Source organism: Natator depressus, chromosome 1, assembly GCF_965152275.1.
Source record: "Natator depressus isolate rNatDep1 chromosome 1, rNatDep2.hap1, whole genome shotgun sequence".
Taxonomy (NCBI): domain Eukaryota; kingdom Metazoa; phylum Chordata; order Testudines; family Cheloniidae; genus Natator; species Natator depressus.
In genome coordinates, this window is record NC_134234.1 from 95826384 (window position 1) to 95845645 (window position 19262).

General features: G+C 45.1%; 1 protein-coding gene across 3 annotated transcripts in view; it reads left to right on the forward strand.

Moving 5' to 3' along the window:
- The first annotated feature begins 2490 nt into the window (after positions 1–2490).
- DNAJC3 (DnaJ heat shock protein family (Hsp40) member C3) overlaps positions 2491–19262 on the forward strand; it is a 71521-nt gene continuing 54749 nt past the window's right edge. Inside the window, exons 1-2 of one of the 3 annotated variants that reach the window (XM_074962688.1) lie at positions 2491–2779; positions 14432–14542. In XM_074962688.1, the coding sequence (XP_074818789.1) occupies positions 2698–2779; positions 14432–14542 (193 nt within the window). In that variant the 5' untranslated portion in view covers positions 2491–2697. The remainder of the gene's footprint in view (positions 2780–14431; positions 14543–19262) is intronic. The other 2 variants (XM_074962697.1, XM_074962707.1) reach the window with 2 other exon arrangements.

Here is a 19262-nt window from a genome sequence, read left to right on the forward strand (position 1 = left end):
ATCAGAGCTGCTGCAGGAGGAAGACAGAGCTCTCCCAACTCCCCTCAGGAGCTGTCACAAGCAAGACACAGGCAGTCAGACTAGTGGTCAAAGCAGGAGCTGGGAGTCAGGCCGGGTCACAAACCAGGAGGTCAGAGTCCAAGACAGTCCAGAGGGAAAACCAAGAGTCCAGTGTCAGGAGGCAGGCAGGATCAGGTTACCAAAAGATCAGAGGCAGGAGACAAACCTGAGAGCAGATCCACAGATTGATAACCAGAGTCAGGATACCAGGAAATCAAGCCATGGGAGTGAGTGCAGAAAGCACACAGTCCACAACAGTGTGAGTACTAGTTGCACAGACAGCTTCCTGTTCCTGTGCTGGGTTTATATAGGAGCTGTGGACCAATCAGGATCCCCCGCATCTTGCCAGTCAGGTTCCAGGACTGAAGTCCACTATTGAGTTTCAGCTTTTATCCTAGCAACTGTTACCAGGTAGCAGTTTGGTATTTATGAGCATCTAAGAATCCTGTAGACCCAGGTTCTAGACCCATGGTCCCGGACAGGAACCCAGAGGCATTTTAGGGAGGGCTGAGGAGAGGAAGCAATTGACACCATTCTCACAGGAGGGGAGACACAAGGGAACAGAAAGAGCTCCATTGTTACCAGAAGAAAGTAGGGAAGATATTTTAATAAGGACCTCTGCCTAGAAAATAAGCCCAAGCCCCTGAATTAGGGTCTATCACCTATTACTCACAACAGAAAATTAAAACAAACAAACAAACAACAAAACCCCACTCTTAAAGGGATGAACCAAGAGGGACTTATTAACTGAGCAGGATAAAGGATAGACAGAGTGGTAAATGCAAACAGAAAAAATAGCTCAGTGGTTTACAGAATAAAAATAGGCTTGAAGCCTAGACTCAACTAGAACCAAAATGGACTTAAATAAAGTTTCAACGTTACTCAGTTCGTTGCTGTAAAGGGCTGTAGACTGGATGGAGTCAGCTCACATTTCCTCTCATTCAAGGGAATCAGGATTGGGTCCTCAAGGATCATGTCACCAGAGATCAGGACCATTCGATGGGATGGAACAGGTAAGTGGTTGACATTTCCTCTTGACGATCGCCTAACTGAATCTAGGCTGCCTTCTGAGTGGACAGCAGCCAGCATATATATCTTGTATATATCTCCTGTTGCCAGACAGATTACCTCGTGGTCATGTGACCCTTTCTCACCCTTTTCCTTCAGACTTTCCTGCCTCTGCCTTGTTACCGCGCACGATAGTTCAAGCCTTATTCAACTGAAGACAAGCACCTCTGAGAGGGTGCTAAACTATAATACAATAAGGTAAACCAAATTTAGAGGGTGAAAGACAACAACAAAAAACCCAAAATGGCAAAAATCCTTAACACCACAACTCAGGGATGTGCAAAATGGGTCATTGTGCTCCACTCCCTTCTCTATCCCTGCAACTCCAGGCTCAGAAAGCGGAGAAGAATCCCTGGAGTTGACCCCCACCAGCCTGAAGCCTGAAAAGGGGGACCCTGTTGTAGCTGCCTCTCTGGGCCTGGGATGTGTGTGTTACAAAATCCGTAGAGCTGCAAGAGGAGCAGAACTGAGGCTGAGAGGAAGTGCATAATTAATTGATTTGGGGATAGGAGGGCATAATTGATCTGGGGGGTAGGCTGAGGGAGCAGAATTAATGAGGTCACAGGAAGTAAATAATTAATTATTTTGGGCTGCATAATTAATTGATGGGGTGGGAGATGGACAGATGGCAGATACAGAATTAATTAATTAGAATTTGGGGGTTTGGTGAGAAGTGGGAAGCTCTGCACCATCAGACAGTGAGAGCTCCTGGAGCAGGGCCAAATCACCTGAATACATTGGGAGAGTTGGCAAATGGCAACACTAATTCTCCCCCCCCCCACACACACACACTTTGGGGATGGGGTTGGGTTCATAATCACGAGATAGACCAAAAAAAAATCCAATATATCTTTTATAAAAGAAAGTTGGAGTGGTGTGTGTGTGTGTGTGGCTCATGATTTCCGAGTTTGGGGGCTGGGAATACTGCTTTAGCTGGTAATGGCATTCCCATGGCTCTCTGTCCTGAGGACCCAAATCCCACAATCCTGTCCACTCAAATGACTGTAGGATATAGTGGGTGTCTCAGGATGATTTCCCCCCCTTTCTATGGGTCCTGGCCCAAGAAAGACTGAGTACCTCTGAGCTAAAGTTTTGGACCAGATTGAGGCTTTAACGAGTCGTCCCTGGGCAGGCTGCAAAGCATGGACACACTAAGCACATGCACAAGCCTCTCGCTCCTGCTCCCCCTGCCCTACTCTCCCCCACGTACTGCCCCTCACACGTCCCCATTCATTCCGCCCCTGCTACCCACCCACGAGGAACGAGCACATTCTCTTGTCGGGAGAGGGCAAAGGTGGGGCAGCAGCCTCAACTGTGGGTCCTGCGCATGCTCGGGTCACGCCTGGCGCGCAAGCGCAGTACCGTCAGGGGAGCGGCGCCTGACACTAGTCCGCGGGCTCTCCACGTTTCCCTAGAAGGGGGCCGGGCAGGCGGCGGCGCGGCCAATCGGAGGCGCCCACGACCCACCCCACCGAACTTGGAAGTGGAACCGCGCTGAGAGCCCTGCCAGAGGCGCGTGGCGGGGTCCGCAGTCGTGCGGGGGGTTAGGGCGCGCGTGGCCGTATCGCCATGGTGTCGGCCAGCGCGTGCGCCGGCCAGGTGGGCGCCGTGCTGCCTCTGCTGCTGGTGCTCTTCGACCTGCTCGGCGAGGGTGAGGGGCTGCGGGGCGAGCCCGCGCTGGTGCACGGCGCTGCACGCTGCCGGGGGAGAGGGGACAGGGCTGCAGTTGCTGGCGGGGCGGGACAGGGCAGTGCCAGCCTTCTGCCGGGGGGAGCTGCTGCCCAGCGTGCAGGGGGTGATGTGGTGCTGGGACGAGGGGCTCGGAAGTGTGGGTGAGCTTGGGGGAGGTTGGCACTGCGGGGTGAGCATGGGGCGGAGCAGCGCCGGGCTGGTGGGGGGACGAGGCGAAGGTTAGAGTTGGTGCCTTGGTTTGGTTTTCAGTGATATGTAATCATGCTCACCACAGAGAAGCCCGCACTTACCACATCACAGGGTTATTTACTATCACAACAGCACCGTTGAGTGGTTTTGAATATTATGCCCCTTACCCCTCAACGCGTCAGGAGGTTATCACCGCAGCAGCGCTGTGCTGGGCTCTAGTGCCAGGATGCCACTTGGGAGGGAGAGGAGATCTGTGTGGACTTGGGGGCAATGCCAGCCTGTGGGTATTGAAGGGAGATAAATCTGTGATGGGCAGGGAATGTCAGCCGGAGTTGGGATTGTCAAAGGTGCACTGTCATTAATTCTGGGTACAACCAGAGAATGATGGCAGTAAAAAATAGAAAAGTTTGTAACTTTTCTAGTTGGGGGCAGTGGACAGTCACTTTGAAAAGAATAAGTGTTTCTGAAAGATCTAAATTCAAATAGATTTTAATACAAATATGATGACTAGAAATAAATGGAGCCATCACCATTAATTATTGCTTTTAAAAATCCTAGTATTTAATTAATGATATTTCTAGTTTTGTGTTGTAGCTTTGTTTTGTTGAAACTACAGCAAGTGCAGTTCTATTTATTTTGGTTTCTATTCTTAGACCTTCTTAATCTGTTTTCAAAAGAAACTAGGGAAATTGGTAGGATGCTAATTACTGTATGATTTTAAAACTGTGGATCTAGCTTAAAGAATGGCCATGTGGAAATGGTATTATGAAGTTCCATACTTGTGTCTCACGGATTTCCATACAGATTTGCTCAGTTTCCAAGTAAAAATCTTTTTTTTCCTAACTTTTAGCCCTGTAAGGTTGCTCTGGGCTCTGAAAATCAAGTTAGGTTTTGTTTTGGGTTTTTTTAATCATTCATCGCTGCCAAGAATAGTGGTTCTGCAGAACAAATTATTCCCTCAGCTAACGGGGTTGCACAGGTGTTTGTGAGGGCATAATTTGAAAGCTGGTTGTACAGATGTATCAGAAGACACAATTTGGCCTGCAAAACTCGCATTATTGCTTGTAATGAATGAGATAGAAAGAAAAAAAAACTGCTTCACTGTCACAGCTCAGTGAATCTGGACCTTTCTGAGGGCTGTGGTCACTCTGGAGGTTAGAAATGTACTTTGAAGTTGTATTAAATGAGAAGTCTAAAAAGTGGAGTGTCCTGGCTGAATGACAATTTAATGTTGAATGTAATGTGGCAAAGATACACTGTACTGTATAAGTATATGCTGCAGGATTGTATTGGTTTTCCCCTAGCTGCTTCTGCTGCAATGTTAAAGGAAGAGAACTAACACCAGATGAATCAGTCTAAGCCAGTGGTTCCCAAGCTGCTTCCAGCAGCTCCCATTGGCCTGGAGCAGCAAACCATGCCTACTGGGAGCCATGATCAGCCGAACCTGCGAATGCGGCAGGTAAACAAACTGGCCCAGCCCGCCAGGGGCTTTCCCTGCACAAGTGGCGGAACAAGTTTGGGAACCACTGGTCTAAGCATTTGTACTTGTTTTTAAGCATCTGTAGATAATTCATCTTCCAAATATGTTCCCTATAGATGCAAGGAGCATGGATGACCTTGGTGCTTTGTTGATTGTGGCCTTGGTAGTTGCAAGTTTACTTTCTAATTTTGTATATATTTTCCTAATAGCAAGCTTTAGTAGATTGTGAAATATTCTCCCAGGGAAGGGTGCCATTTAAACCTAGACTGGACAAAGCACTCTAGACAAGGAACGGTTCTACAGATACTTGGATGGCCAAAATATGATCTATTAGGTCTTTTTCATCTCTAATTTCTGTGTCTTAATATCTCTTATGAAGTAATATTTTATTTTAGTATATGAGTGGTTAATGTAATACATGACTCACATTTTCAATAGCTGTAGATCATTTTGTACATGTACATTTTTAGTTTCTTCTTACTCTTTCTATAGTGCTGAAAGAGTTAAATAATGAAATGGAGATTTGTAAATGGGAATGGTGTATTACTGTGAGGTTTCGACCCTCCTGCAGGCTGTGTTCATCTCTTCTTCTCTTGGAACAGAAGCAGTATTTTAAGTCACAATTTCCCTGGTTTTAAGAGGAGTTTGAGATTCTCTTGGGGGAAGAGGTGATGCTGGAGTTTACTATTAGAACTAGTTAAAAAATAACTATTTCACCAGCTCATCTTCCAAGAAAGTCAGTCAGTGCATGTTCCTCCAATTCCACACCTAATACTTTCTGGTGTTATACCAATAAAACAAAACCCAACAAGATCTTTTAAAATGCCACGTTTATTGTGAATACAAAAAGAGGCATAGTAAACAAGTAATCATAAACATTCTATCCTATGTACTCACACAAAATACCAAAAGAGGCAACGCAAGTAAACAGTCATATTTACTACATCCTATTCACTCCTACACACATACACTTACAGGTTCTGCAAAGTTGTTACAGTTACCAGCCTAGAGGTTGCTCATGCCAAGTTACTGGCCAGGTAACCTGGGCATGAGGGTGGAGCCGAGTCTTTGTCGGATGCGCATCCGATGGTCCTGGAGGGCAGTTGTAGAACCAGACTCAAAGTTCTTAGTCTTTAGGGTCTGTTTTTATAGGAGTTTATTCCTATGCTAGTCTGTGGACAGGGCCGTCTCTAGGCACCAGCAAAACAAGCAGGTGCTTGGGGAGGCACGTTTCTAGGGGCGGCATTCCAGCGCCGGCCATGCCGCCCCTAGAAATGCTCCCCAGCTTGCCTCCGCCCGCTCCCCTGAGTGCGTCACCGCCACTCTACTTCTCCCCCCTCCCTCCCAGGCTTGCCGCACGCGAAACAGCTGTTTTGCACAGCAAGCCTGGGAGGGAGGGAGGGAGGAGAAGCTGAGCGGCGGCACGCTCGGGAGAGGTGGCAGTGGTGGAGCGGAGGTGACCTGGGGTGGGGAGTGGTTCCTCTACCCTCCTCCCCCCGTTACTTCCTGTGGTCCCCCCCCACTCACCTTCGCTCCGCCTGCTCCCCTGAACGTGCTGCCTCTCCCTCGCCTGGGAGGGAGGGAGGAGAAGCTGAGCGGCAGCGCGCTCAGGGGAGGCGGCGGTGGTGGAGTGGAGGTGAGCTGGGGCGGGGAGCAGTTCCTCTAAATCCCCCACATTACTTCCTGTGGGGCCCCCCCCCCACTCCCCTCTGCTCTGGCTGCTCCCCTGAACGAGCTGCCTCTCCTTCGCCTGAGAGGGAGGGGGGAGAAGCGGAGCGGCGACATGTTCAGGGGAGCAGGCGGAGCAGAGGTGAGCTAGGGCAGGGGGAGCCGCAGGAAGCAATGGGCAGGGGGAAAATGCGGCACACCCTGGGGAGGAGGCGGTGCTGGGGATTTGGGGAAGGGGTTGGGAAGGAGCAGAGTTGGGGTGGAGCCGGGGGTGGGGAGGCATGGGAAAAAAAGCGGGGGCGGCCAAAATTTTTTTTGCTTGGGGCGGCAAAAATCCTAGAGCCGGCCCTGTCTGTGGAGGTGGCTTCATCCTGCTGTTGCTCAATCAATCAGCAGATGACACATCCCTGACGGCTCCATGCTGCCAGATGTTATCTTGTTCTTCGATTCTCCAATCCTTGAAGCTGTTGGTGGATTCCAGTCTGCCCTCTGGGGGTCATTCTTCGGCCAATTGATACTGAAGTGGTAACTCTTAGGCTGGCACTCCTAACCATTCATCTTCTGTTTACACACAACATCCATTCACACGCATTTTCGAGCTTTATTTCAACATATATTGCTTCTAACTTTAACAACTCTTAGGGTGTAAGGAAACTGCTTAACCCCCTTACCATATAGCATATATAACAAGTAAGATAAAGAAGGTAAGAAGGGTGGGAGTCTCTGTGTGCTGTTCTGAGGAACAGTTGGTTTTGCAAAGTCTTATCTCTTCTGAGAACAAACTCTCTGTCCCAGGATGTGCTGAGCAGTTTGGCCTTGCAAACAGCTCACAGAGAAAGGAAAGGCCTTCTAATTAACATTACTTTGGGATCTTTAAACTATATAAAATTAAAAATCATATAGAAATTCTCTGGTATAGTAACATTGGTACCACCAGTTGAACTGTGACTTTTAAATGATGTCATGTATCAGAAGGGTGGCCGTGTTAGTATCCACAAAAACAACGAGGAGTCTTGTGGCACCTTAAGACTAACAGATTTATTTGGGCATAAGCTTTTGTGGGTAAAAAAACCCGCTGCTTCTCCTCATGGTTTCTGTGACTTTTAGAAAGTTCCCTTTGCAACTTGTTAACTTGCTGTAGAAGTTCATATTAGCTGTGTAAAAATCTGTAAGACGAAGGAGCATATTTTAACCTAAAGTCTGACATGGCTGCTGGTATTGTACCTCAGATGTCTATCTCAGGGTTATGAAAAGGTTCCAGAACTTTTGGAGGTGAACTGCAGCTTGCACTGCCATTTCCCTAGTATTCTAGTACCTGACTGAAAATGAGCCCCAGTCTTCCTTTGGAATTCTTTTGACTTAAGAACATGAGAATGGCCCTACTGGGTCGGACCAAAGGTCCACCTTGCCCAGTATCCTGTCTTCCGACACTGGCCAATGCCAGGTGCCCCATAGGGAATGAACAGAACAGGTAATCATCAAGTGATCCATCCCGTCGCCCAGTCCCTGACTTCTCCAGCAGAGGGGCCTTGTGCCAAATTAAAGCCTTGTGGATCAAAGATATTCGTCCACCCCAAGCTAGAGCTGGGAAGAGAGGACTAGATGGAAATGCCCTGTTTCTCTTCTGTCCCTCCATCCAAGTAGAAAAGCAAATTGGTCATAAGGAGGGGGAGAAAAGATGGGCCAGCTCTGCAGGCAGCTTAGCACTCAGAGCTGGCTTCATTCTCTGCTAAGCTTCTGGGAACTGCTTCTCCTTATCACCCTCCTTTTTCCTTCCCCTCTCACTAGATTCCTCTCAGGTTTCAGAGTAACAGCCGTGTTAGTCTGTATTCGCAAAAAGAAAAGGAGGACTTGTGGCACCTTAGAGACTAACCGATTTATTTGAGCATGAGCTTTCGTGAGCTACAGCTCACTTCATCGGATGCATACTGTGGAAATTGCAGAATACATTATTATATACACAGACACCATGAAACAATACCTCCTCCCACCCCACTCTCCTGCTGATAATAGCTTATCTAAAGTGATCATCAAGATGGGCCATTCACTGATCCCAGGCTGCTGCAGATCCTGGAGGGGAAGGAGGGTCACTGGTGACTTTCTTTTGCCCCCCACCCCTTCCCAATATCACTTCCATCTTTGGGAGTGGAGGGGATTTCTGCTCAGTTGCTACTATCCAAAGTTACTCCGTATCCCTAGTGAGTGGCACAGGTGTTCCTTTCTCAGTCTCTTCCCTTCCCAAACCTCCTTTGCCTAACTGCTTTTAGAAGCAGTACAGCTGCTGCTGTAGCTAGCTGTGCCTCCCTGCTACTGAAAGGCAGACCTACCTGAGTAGGGGCAGGGCTCTGTGAATGGGGGAGGGTTCCAGACCCTGGCTCGAGCCGGAGCCCAGCTATCTACACTGCGCTGTTGATGAGCACCTTTGTGCTATTCCTGAAAGGTCCTTGTGGTGGGCACTCCTCTTCTTGTTCTATACACACTAGAGTTTCACCTCAAAAAAAACTTTCCACAATACGTAGAAACATTAGAAAAAGAATCGGCAGTTAATAGCAAAATGTCAGACTGTCATTTTAAACATCACACTTTCATGTAAAATTCTTTTAACCTTTTCTAGTTCCATGTAACAACTTAAATTAGTGTTACTGAAGATGTATACATATTTTCTTTATTTTTATGGCCTCTTACTTTGTGTACAGTCAACTTCACTGTTTTGTTTGTGTAGTCACATAACTTCCCTTGTTGTTTGCATGGGCCTTTCACATGCCACAGGGAAGAAAGGTACATTTTGGAAGAAGAAAAGAAAAATGCTATGGAAAAATCTCAAACTTAGCAGGGAGACTCGGACATGTGAAACTTGAACCTGCTTTAAGGTGTGTGTTTTTTTTTTTTTTTTTTAAATGGACTAGATTTCAACTTGACTGAGTCCCTCTTAAGGTTATACATAGAGATTTAGGGGATTTTTAAAGTTTCTACATTCTAAAATCTAGCATCAGACATTCTAATAATAATTCTCTGCTACCAGAAAACCTAATATTTCGTTTCTTGAGCTAAAGCAAGTAGAAATAAACATTACTGGCAGGGTTACAGGGCTAATTGCACCTCGCTTGCCTTCTGTCTCTGAGTGCACCCCCTCAGCTATCAGGCCTGATGCCTTTACCTCTCTTTGGGTGGCATTCTGCAATTCTCCCACTCCTACTCAGTTTGGCCTGAGCTACCCTATCAGCCATGCTTACCCTGCAGGTCCAGCTGGGTTTGGCACCTACAGTTCTTCCCTTCAGAAGTCTGTGACCAGTGCTGCCTATAGTGACAAGACAGCCTTCTGACAAATCAAAACATTGCTTTGTTTCACTGTTGAAATTAAACAATTAGAAAAAATGAAAAAAACAGCAAATAGACAAGCTCATGAACTATCTTAATTGTAGACTTACCGTTCCTTGATGGTAGCCTAGTCAGGTCTAGTTTCTTCAGACACCCCAGAGGGTCCTGGATGTCAGTCTGTTCCCCTCCAACATCTTTCCAACAACTGCCTTACCCAGGGGGAGAAGAAGGGAGGGGGGGAGAGAGAGAGTGAGTGTGTGTGTGTCAGTCTCTCTCTCTCTCTCTCTCTCTCTCTCTCTCTGTCTCTCTCTCCAGCCAGAATCTTAATTACTATCAGTTCTTGTGCTTTTATCCATCTGGACCAAACCGGTCTGGTAAGCTCAGCAAGAGATCGAATCAGACTCCTCAGAGCCAATATAGCTTTTCCACTGTCTCATAACAATCCTCCAGTTTTTACCTTGGGTGGCTTGTCATGGGCCATTGTTTCCTTACCGCACGTTATTAAACTAACCACTGTATTCATACAGTAAACATCCCAGTAACCAAGTCAGCATACAGTATTCATAACTTATTATGCTGCTGCTCCATGTCTTTCACAGGTGGCACTAAGGGTTCCATTCTGTGTCCCCTTCCCCCACCCCCTAATGGAGCTGATTGTGCTATGATACTTTCACCTTGCAGGTCGGATTGCCAGAGCCCTCACCACCTCCCACACCTCAGCCACCTGCCAAGCCTAGATCCCCATTCCATTCCCCGAACCCTTCATTTCTGGCCCCACCCTGCAGTCCGCACCCCCAGCCCAGAGCCCATATCCCCTCCCATACCCCACTGCCCTTCCCCAGCGTGGAGCCCCCTCCTGCACCCCAAATCCCTCATCCCCAGCCCCACCCCAGAGCCTGCACCCCCAGACAGACCTCAACCCCTCCCGCACCCTTGGGCCTTAGAGAGGGAGTGGGGCAAGGGTGTTTGGTTTTCTGCAATTAGAAAGTTGGCAACCCTACTTGCAGGATCAGGTTGTAATCTGCCTACAGTAACCGTATTGTAGCAAAAAAATACCTTAAAGGTTCAACATGCACATACATAAGGTTGGAAGTGTGGAATTGTGTTGACGCTACACAACTGTATTCTGTGTCCAGTACTGGTATGTTCCTAAGCATAACTTCTTACAGTACATCCCTTCTATGTTAGGTATACGTGATCTAAAATAGCAGAATACCTGCATTAATCCTTCCCAGAGTGAGTAGAAATTATGGTCTTCTGAGTGGGGCTTGGGTTCTGCTGTCCCTTTCTGTTGAGGTGATGGGGAGAGAAGGATCAGACCAGTCCGCATGCTGCTTGTTCTTCTTGAGGAGAAAGCCAGCACTTTCCCAGAACGACAGAGAAGACAGAGAATGGAGTAACTTCTTTGCCTTTGTCTAGACTAGGATTTAAAGGTGTGTTAGAATGTATTGGCTAATAAGTTCTAAGAACCTAATGAAGAAAGGCAATATGTACTTCAACACATGTTAAGGTTTAACTTGAACAGCTAAGCGGAAGCACATGTTACTTTTGTCTACACTTAGCTAAGGCAGTCTAATGTTTACTTCTGCTTAGCTGTTTGAATCAAACCTTAACGTCTTGAAGTATACATTGCCTTTCTTCGTTAGGTTCTTAGAATGTATTGGCTAATAGGTGCTAACATACCTTTAAATCCTAGCTTAGACACAGGCCAACCTATTCTTTTCACAGGATGGAAAGGGGGATCAGGATCACAGCATCCTCTCACCTGTTGCTTCTTTAAGAGCAGGTGCTGGAACTAAGGAGATCAGTGGGAGTGGGCCCAGAAGCTGCAGACTTGAAGTCCTGTAAGGAGTTGGAGAGCCATCACTAATTAATTAACAGCAAGAAAGAAATATCATTGGAAATTAAATCCCCAAGGCTTTGGGGACTTTACTTTGGGTGTGGCTGTCCCTGCTCAGAACTTTCATTTGCTCCTATTGTACTACTCTTGGTGTAATTCTCCATCACCACATCTCATATCTGTTCCTTACACCAATGCTGTCAAGATTTTGAATGTGCTGCTTCTTTCAGTTTAACTCTGCTGAAATCCTTGTGCATGCCTTCATCTTCTGTATGCTGTACTGCATGTTTCTTCTTGGTAGTCTCCCCAAGTTCCAGTTCCGCAAACTTCTGCATTTATGTAATGTTGCACTGTTTTTCTCAGGTATACAAAGAATTATCAAATCAGCCCCATTCTCAAACAATTTCACTGACTTCCCATTTCAGAATCCAGTTCATAGTTGTTGTCTTTGATTTATAAAACACTCTGGACTTACTTCTGCGTGTTTCACACCTTGTTTTTCCACTCTCCCCATCCAAGTTCCTTCTGCTCATCTAGCACTGGGCTCCTCTGTCGCTTCTGACAGTGTGGTTACTGTAGGGAACTGTCCTTCACATCTCCTGCATTTGGAACAGCCTTCTTATATTTCTCCTTGAATATATTTGTTTGCCCTTGTCTGTTCCTTTTAATTTTACTCTCTCTGGCATGATGGCTGAATTGTATTATATAACTCTTCTTAAAATTATTTTGAGACACTTTATATGAAAGATACTACCTAGAACAAGTAAGTCTTACTGTATAAACTCTATTCTTGGAGCTGTACTGACATGATTGATGATGAATCAGGAACAAGGAAGTGAAGAAAGCTGGTTCAGATTCAAGCACCATTCCAAAGACCAAGAGAAATCAATCTTTTCTGAATTAGAAAGGATAAAGCTGGTAGAGAAATGTTGTGTTCGTCATGCAAACAAAATTGAAGTGTGAGGACAAGGGGGTGAGGGGGGAGCCCCTGAAAAGTGCTGTCTCCATTTAGAGCTGTGTTATTGTGAAGGACCCTATTTATTATGACCTGCTGCCAGTGTAGTTTTATTGTTAATGAATGTATGTTCATTTCAGTGCTGTTTGTTTGATTCTGCTGTTGTCCATAGCCAAAACTGTCTTTTGACCTCAGCTGAAATGAAATGTGATCCAGTAGAATATCTGACTTTTCAAAAAGGGCTTTCACACTAGAGCAAATTTGAAGTGGGACATTCTGTACAAGTGACTCACTCTCACTAATTGTCTCTGTACCATTTGTTGCTGCTGCAGCAGGTATTTATAGTTTAAGTACCTCCTTCCAGTTGACCAGCATCTGCTTGATCCTGCAGTGACATCAGAACCCTGTCTTTATTGATAGGCCCACCTGTCTAGAATCCCCATCTGAGTGTTGGACATACCTGTAGTTTTTGTTAATCTAGTGATATGTTTGAGGTATCAGTTTTTTGAGTTAGTATTTCAGGCCAGTGAAGTTTTCTCAGTGACCTGGTAGAGAGGGGAGATTTGTTGGTAGGAGGGGATCAGAGCCATGGAGTGGAGCTACTTCAGCAGTGTAATGAGGGAGCACAACCCAAATTCCCAGATGATGATCTGGTTTGCAGAAAGTCAGTTCACAAAGAGGCCAAAATCTTGTTTTTTAAACAAAGTGGCTCTTCTCTCCAAGAGACTTCTCTCAGAATTTGGAACAGAGAAAAGGAGAGTGACCAGCCATTGTTCAACTTTAGAAATTTCCATACTGGCTCTGACCACTTGTTCATCGATCGCTGCATCTTGTCTCTGAAACTGACTCGTATCGGAGGAGGGCACAAGAAATTGTGTGGTTAATAATTATGAAATAACTTGCCTATAGGGGAAGTTTCTCCCCATTCTTGCCATATATTCTTATGCCCTGAGACATTAGTGTTCAATTTTCCTCACGTTCTAAAGCCTCTCTTACGTAGCTGTGGATGTCATACATACAGATGTCTAAACCTTTTCTAAAGATAGAAGAATAAAGGACATTCAATTAAATTAAAAGGAAACACATTTAAAAATGATGTAAGGAAATGCTTTTCACCATTACACATGCTGGGCTTGATCCCGCACCATGCAGTTGATTGGAGTTCCCCCATTGATTTCAGTGGAAGCAGAATTAGATACAGAGTCTCTGCAGCAATAACAATTATAAACTCAAATTATACTGTAATAATTATACTGCCTGCATGATTGAAAGTGCTTGGCTTTGTTCACATTTCATAATATACTAGGGGCTGACGTCTCTTGTACAACTTTGCTCTATAGGTGTTACTGTACTTGAATATTGCATATGGGAAGTCTGACTCTTGGCAAACAGTTTGCCTTGGAATATGAAACACGGTTCTTGTCCGTGTTTGTTTAAATTCCTTTTATAATATCAAAATATGTACAATAACCTGTATTTAGGACTTGAATTTGTAAAGATCCTTAAATAAAAGAGCATGAAATAAAGTTAAAGGGAACTTCCAAAATTTCTGTGTGTACGCTCAGTGAAGAGAATACAGAGTTATCCATCACACTTTCATGATCAGGTTATTGAAGTAAATTTTATATTTAAAAAAAAAACTGCTCATGTTCATTCTGTTATGCACAGCATGTGATCCTTGTATTTAGGATTTTAATTACAACAGGAGAGAACAATGTATTTTGCTACCTTATATGGATGTAGAGAATCTTGTATGTGCAAAAGCTAGGTAGAACGTAACTAATGATGCATATTCAACAGCTGCTTTTAAAATGGTGGCTTACAGTATTTAGACTTTCTTCATTATAACTGGGTCTTTGGAGAGGGGCAGAAGAGTTAAGTCCGAAAGGAAACTAAGATGAGAAATGTAGCATTTTGTTTTCATGTGCTTCTGTATCAGCAATTTATTTTTTGGGTAGGCAGCTCTTGCCTGGTAACAAAATATGAACTGGTCCCTTATGATTTTTATGTATTATGGAGGGAGGGGGAGAGAGAGAGAGAACACTCTATCCATCCCTGCCCTTTTTATTTATTTATTTATTTATTCATTTATTTATTTTGGTAGTGTCAACTTTGCTAGAATCAAACTGTGTGATTAAAAATGTTGACTCTTCTATTTTAGGAGTCGAATGTGGAATAAATGCTGAAGTAGAAAAACAACTTGAAATGGGCAAGAAGTTATTGGCAGCTGGACAGCTAGCGGATGCCTTGTCTCACTTCCATGCTGCTATAGGTGTGTATCTGAAGATAAAATTATTTGACTGCTTGTGGTGCAGAATTTTTGTATTGAAATGCTCTATCCTTCACTCTTCCTCATAATTTGCTTAATTAATAAGCCTGCAATTCACAGTGTGTGGTTGGACTGCCGTGCCCATGTGGGACCACATGGAGCTCTACTGACCTCATGGATGCAGCAAATGGGACCCCACATGGGTGAGGAAAATTCCAGGATCAGGGCTCAAACCTAGAACAGCCATAGAGTATGTGAACACCAAGTCTGGGAGGTGTTGCAAAGCATGAAGCAAACTAACTGCTTGTAACCACCTGGATTGGTATATACCTTATTACATAGGAGGGCACACAAACCTAAGCACAACATTGTGTAGGCCAAACAGATTTTACATATTTTGAATAAGATTTGCTGACCTGTATTTATATTTTAAGTAGGCTGTTTCTAGGTACAGTATTGTGTATTTACCCACTTGTGTAAATGTGATGACAAAATGCTAAAGAATCTGCTGTTAGTATATTGTTTTGAAGCAGGCTGTGGGCCTTATGAAGTGTTCTGGTGGGCCTTGTATGGTCCATGGACCATACGTTGGGCACCTTGGGTATAATCTGGTAACATGTCCCTGCTATTGTCTTGTCAAGATTAGAAAAGAAAACCAAGTTAACAACAACAAAAAAACTGGGGGGGTGTATGGGAAGGTGGGGTGGGACTTATCCCTGTTTTCTTCCTCTACCCTTCCTTCCAACCCCATAAAAAATCAAGCACATAATTTTTAAAAATACTACATATTCCTTGGGTGGGGTAATCTTCCTGATTTAAGAGAAACTGTAAAGTGTTTTGAGACCTCTAGTACTGGAATGTATTTTCCATAACTTTTAAATTCACACACATCCACTGGTGGAATGGAAGACAAGGATCGTTGCAAGTTCATGCATTTTTGAGTGTGTTCATTGCTTGGGTTGAATGCAGACTGTGCTTTGGAATTTTTATAATCTTAAACCTGCTATTAGTTATGGTGACCAGATGTCCCATTTTTAAAGGGACAGTCCCGTATTTAAGCCCTCCTGCAGGTATCCTGACTTTTTCTTAAAAACGGGCAAATTGTCCCATCTTTTCTGTCTCTTTCCTCCACCCCCCTCAAAATCAGTACTGGTGGGTCCTGCTGCTGGCGGATCCCTACTCGCCAGCTGCCCGCCCACCAGTGGTGGGGGCACGGTCCAGTGGCCGATAATGGGGGTGGGTGTGCAAGGCTAATGGTGGGGCAAAGCTGCAACACGTAGGGCCGGCTGCTCCTCCTGCTGGTCCATCAGCACGGTCCCCGCTGCGTGCTGGCTCTTGGCCAGCAGGGCTCCTCCCTGCTCCCCCTCTTGCTGTCTTCTCCCTGCTTTGCCTCTTTGAACCCCAGCCCCGCAGCTCCTCCATATCACCCCCAGCGGGGTGTGTCCCGCTCCTAGCGCCAGGCACAGAACCAGCCCCTGGCCAGAATGCTCAGCTCATCAACAGCCTGGCCGGCAGGCTCCTTCCTTCCCCCGCACTGCCTCTGCCCGGGCTGGGCCAGTGCCCCGGGAAAACTCAAGACCCTCTGACCCGGGGCTCTGGCTAGGAGGAGCCAAGCCCTGTTTGTGCCAAAGCCCCGCACAGCACTGGCACTGGGAAGCCTCTCCACCTGTCACCTAAGCTCTGGAGTGGCGGGGGAAGCGGGAAGCGTTTTCCAGACTGTTCGTGCCCCGACCCTGCAGGCTCCAGAGCATCCCCCCAGGCAGGGGCTTAGCACCCTCTTCACCTGCCCTCCGCCGCCCAGGGTCCTGCCCCCGGAGAGCGTGGGGCTGCCCCGTCTCCTAGGCCCCCTCCACTGCTGGCTGGATATGCTGCAGCCCCTGCGGTCAGGTTCCCTGGGCCCTGGTACACAATGCATCCTTAGAACTTAACCCCTTCCTGCCTGCGCTGTAGCCGGGGGACACAGGGAGGCTGGGTTATGTTGGTGGCTAGCAGCAGCCTGGAGGTGTTAGCTGCCTTTCAACACTGCGGGCAGGAAGGGACAAGCTGCTTCCAGTCACAGGGGAGCAGGCGAGCTCTACAAAGACATGGGCCAGGTCATCTCCCCCCCCCGGGCTGGAAGCCTCTCCCATCCCTTTCCTCCGCACGGTGCCAAAAGGCTGCTGCCGCCCCCCCCCCCCGCCATTGTGTTGCCTCGGGAAGATGCAGTACCAGGAGAGACGGTCCCCGGGGCACAGCCAGGCATGGAGGGTGGAGAGTCAGTCAGCCCCACTGTGTACGGGAGAGGTGTACGGGAGTATGGGTGTGTCCCCATGTGTTTGTGTGGGGGAAAGGGGTGTGTCACCCCTCCCAGTGTGAACCCTAAAGCCTTAAAGATAAGATAAATAAAAAGAATCCCACTAGGCAGTAGTTATTTTTAACAGGCTCAGGCAACTTCTTGTTAGTTTGAATGTTTGTACTGCATAGTTCTGATTGATTGCTGTTTGCTTGAATATTAGTAATTTTACCAGGTGTCCCCTATTCAGCATAGGGAAATATGGTCACCCTACTGTTAGTTTTGTTCTTTCCTGCTGCCAATCTCTTATTTTCATGTTATTCACACCATTGTATAGGATGCATGCATACTACAGTTTTCCACTCAGACTTTTTCAAATGGAATTAATTACACAATATAACAAAATGTAGCATTTTGTGATCGTGAAAAGAATAAATATCCATATGTGCACTTGCAGTAATATCAGACCTTTGAGATTTAAATTTTCATTCAGGACTACATGCAAAAGTGTGCAGACAGCATGTGTATCTAAATATTGTTGGCTGTTAGTTTATCCAAACTAAACTGAAAGCAAATACTATCATTCATCAAAGTAGGAGAGTGGGGAAACTTTAATTCTAGATCATTCCATCCAATTACTCTTCATGGTTATAAGTGAATTTAAACTTTTATTGGGTTTGTTTTGAAATATATAGTGATAACTATAGTAATAACTAATCTCTTCACTCTATGTGACTAGGGATTAGTAATTATTCATTGCTACCAATGTAAAACTTGAATCTCTTGGTTAGAATTTGTTGGCTGGAAAGGAAAACAAAACTAAAGTTTAAATATGTGAGATTAGTTGTCTAAAGCTTAGTGGGTTAACATTCTATGCAATATTGTGTTCTGTGTTTCATATGATCAGAGTCCCATCTAAAAGTCTTTGACGAGTGTTTTGATCATTTTATCCCATTGGAGTTATTAATATAGGAGCAGCCTTGAGCTAATCTTCACCTTCCAAATCTTTTATTGTCTGTAGTTTTTGAATCTTCAAATTTTCTGAAATTTTTTTGGGGGAAGTATAATTTACATATAACTTAAGGTAACTTTGCCAGGTGCACTAAGACTGCATTTTTTTTTTTGTTACCAAGCAAAGAACCTCTCATTTCTCCAAGCTTTTTGCTTGCTTTGCATGGCAGGACTAACATGTGGGCAATAGCTTTTTTTTTTTTTTCTTCTTCTTCCTCTTTAGATCACAGCCATTGCAATGTTCTGGTCGCAGACATCTAACATGGTAAAAATCAAGCTGCTTCCTGCTTTACTCTCTTCAGTTCTGGATCTTAACATATGCTTCAGGCTGTGACTGATTGTGTTCTCTGTATGGATATCGGAGCTATTCATTGCTGTACTGGGGGCTCTGAGGCAAAATCATTTTCTGTCTGCCAGAAGTTTTGTATCTGGTCGTGGGACAGCTCTCTCCTGCCTCGGTTGTTTTAACCCCTAATATTTTGTGTGTGTGTGTGTGTGTGTGTCTGAAGAGTGTATTTTGCTAGGTGTAAGAATTACAACTTGAGCTCTACATTTTTTTTTACATAATCTAATTTTGTAATGGGATATGTAGTCTATGGAGTAGTCTGTGGTAATGGATGATGACTATTTTGTTTTGGATAATAAAAATAAATGTAGAAGTCCATAGCACTAATGCAGAGTGGCCTACATCATCAAGGAAAGTAAGTAACCTTTAGGCCGCTGTCATTTTTCCACTTTAGTAGCCAAATGATTTTAGAACGAAACGGAGAATGTCTCTCCTTGGTAAGAATGCCTCTGGAACATTGCTGATAACAGATGAAAGCTATGAAGCTCAGTTGCATGCCTTGAAGTTTTACAACAGTGTTCTTAGATTCATTTGTTAAACTTTGCATTTTACCCTTAAGATCTACTAAGTGAGGGTCATAGGCATCTATTTTGTGCTTCAGATGTGTCTTATTCTTGTATCCAAACCCTAGATTTGTTTTAATAATACATTTAAAAAAGTTTAGTGTCCTTTAGAAGTAGAAGATACCCTTCACTAGTGAGTAGGCTGTGGTCCCATCACTATTCTCCTCCTCTCTGAGCTAAGGACATAGCATTATTTTCCTGTATCCTTTCAGAGAAATATGCCCAGAAGTTCCTCAAATGGGTTTCCAAAGCTGGTCAGCATGGTGGGATTCAAACAAGAGTGAACATATCCTGAACAGCATTGGCAAAGAACACTGGAATGGAGCCGCAGAGTCACATAGTTCCATCACGGGCATCACTTTGACACTAAGCGGATAGCTCTATCTCCAGTCCCCTAAATTTCTGTCTTCCATTGGGATAGAAATAACAGTTCAGTTAAACAAACTTAAAGTTAAACAAAATATGAAGTTGCTACTGTCTACGTGTAAATTATAAAGTTATGAAAACATTGGACTATGTAAAACAATGCTG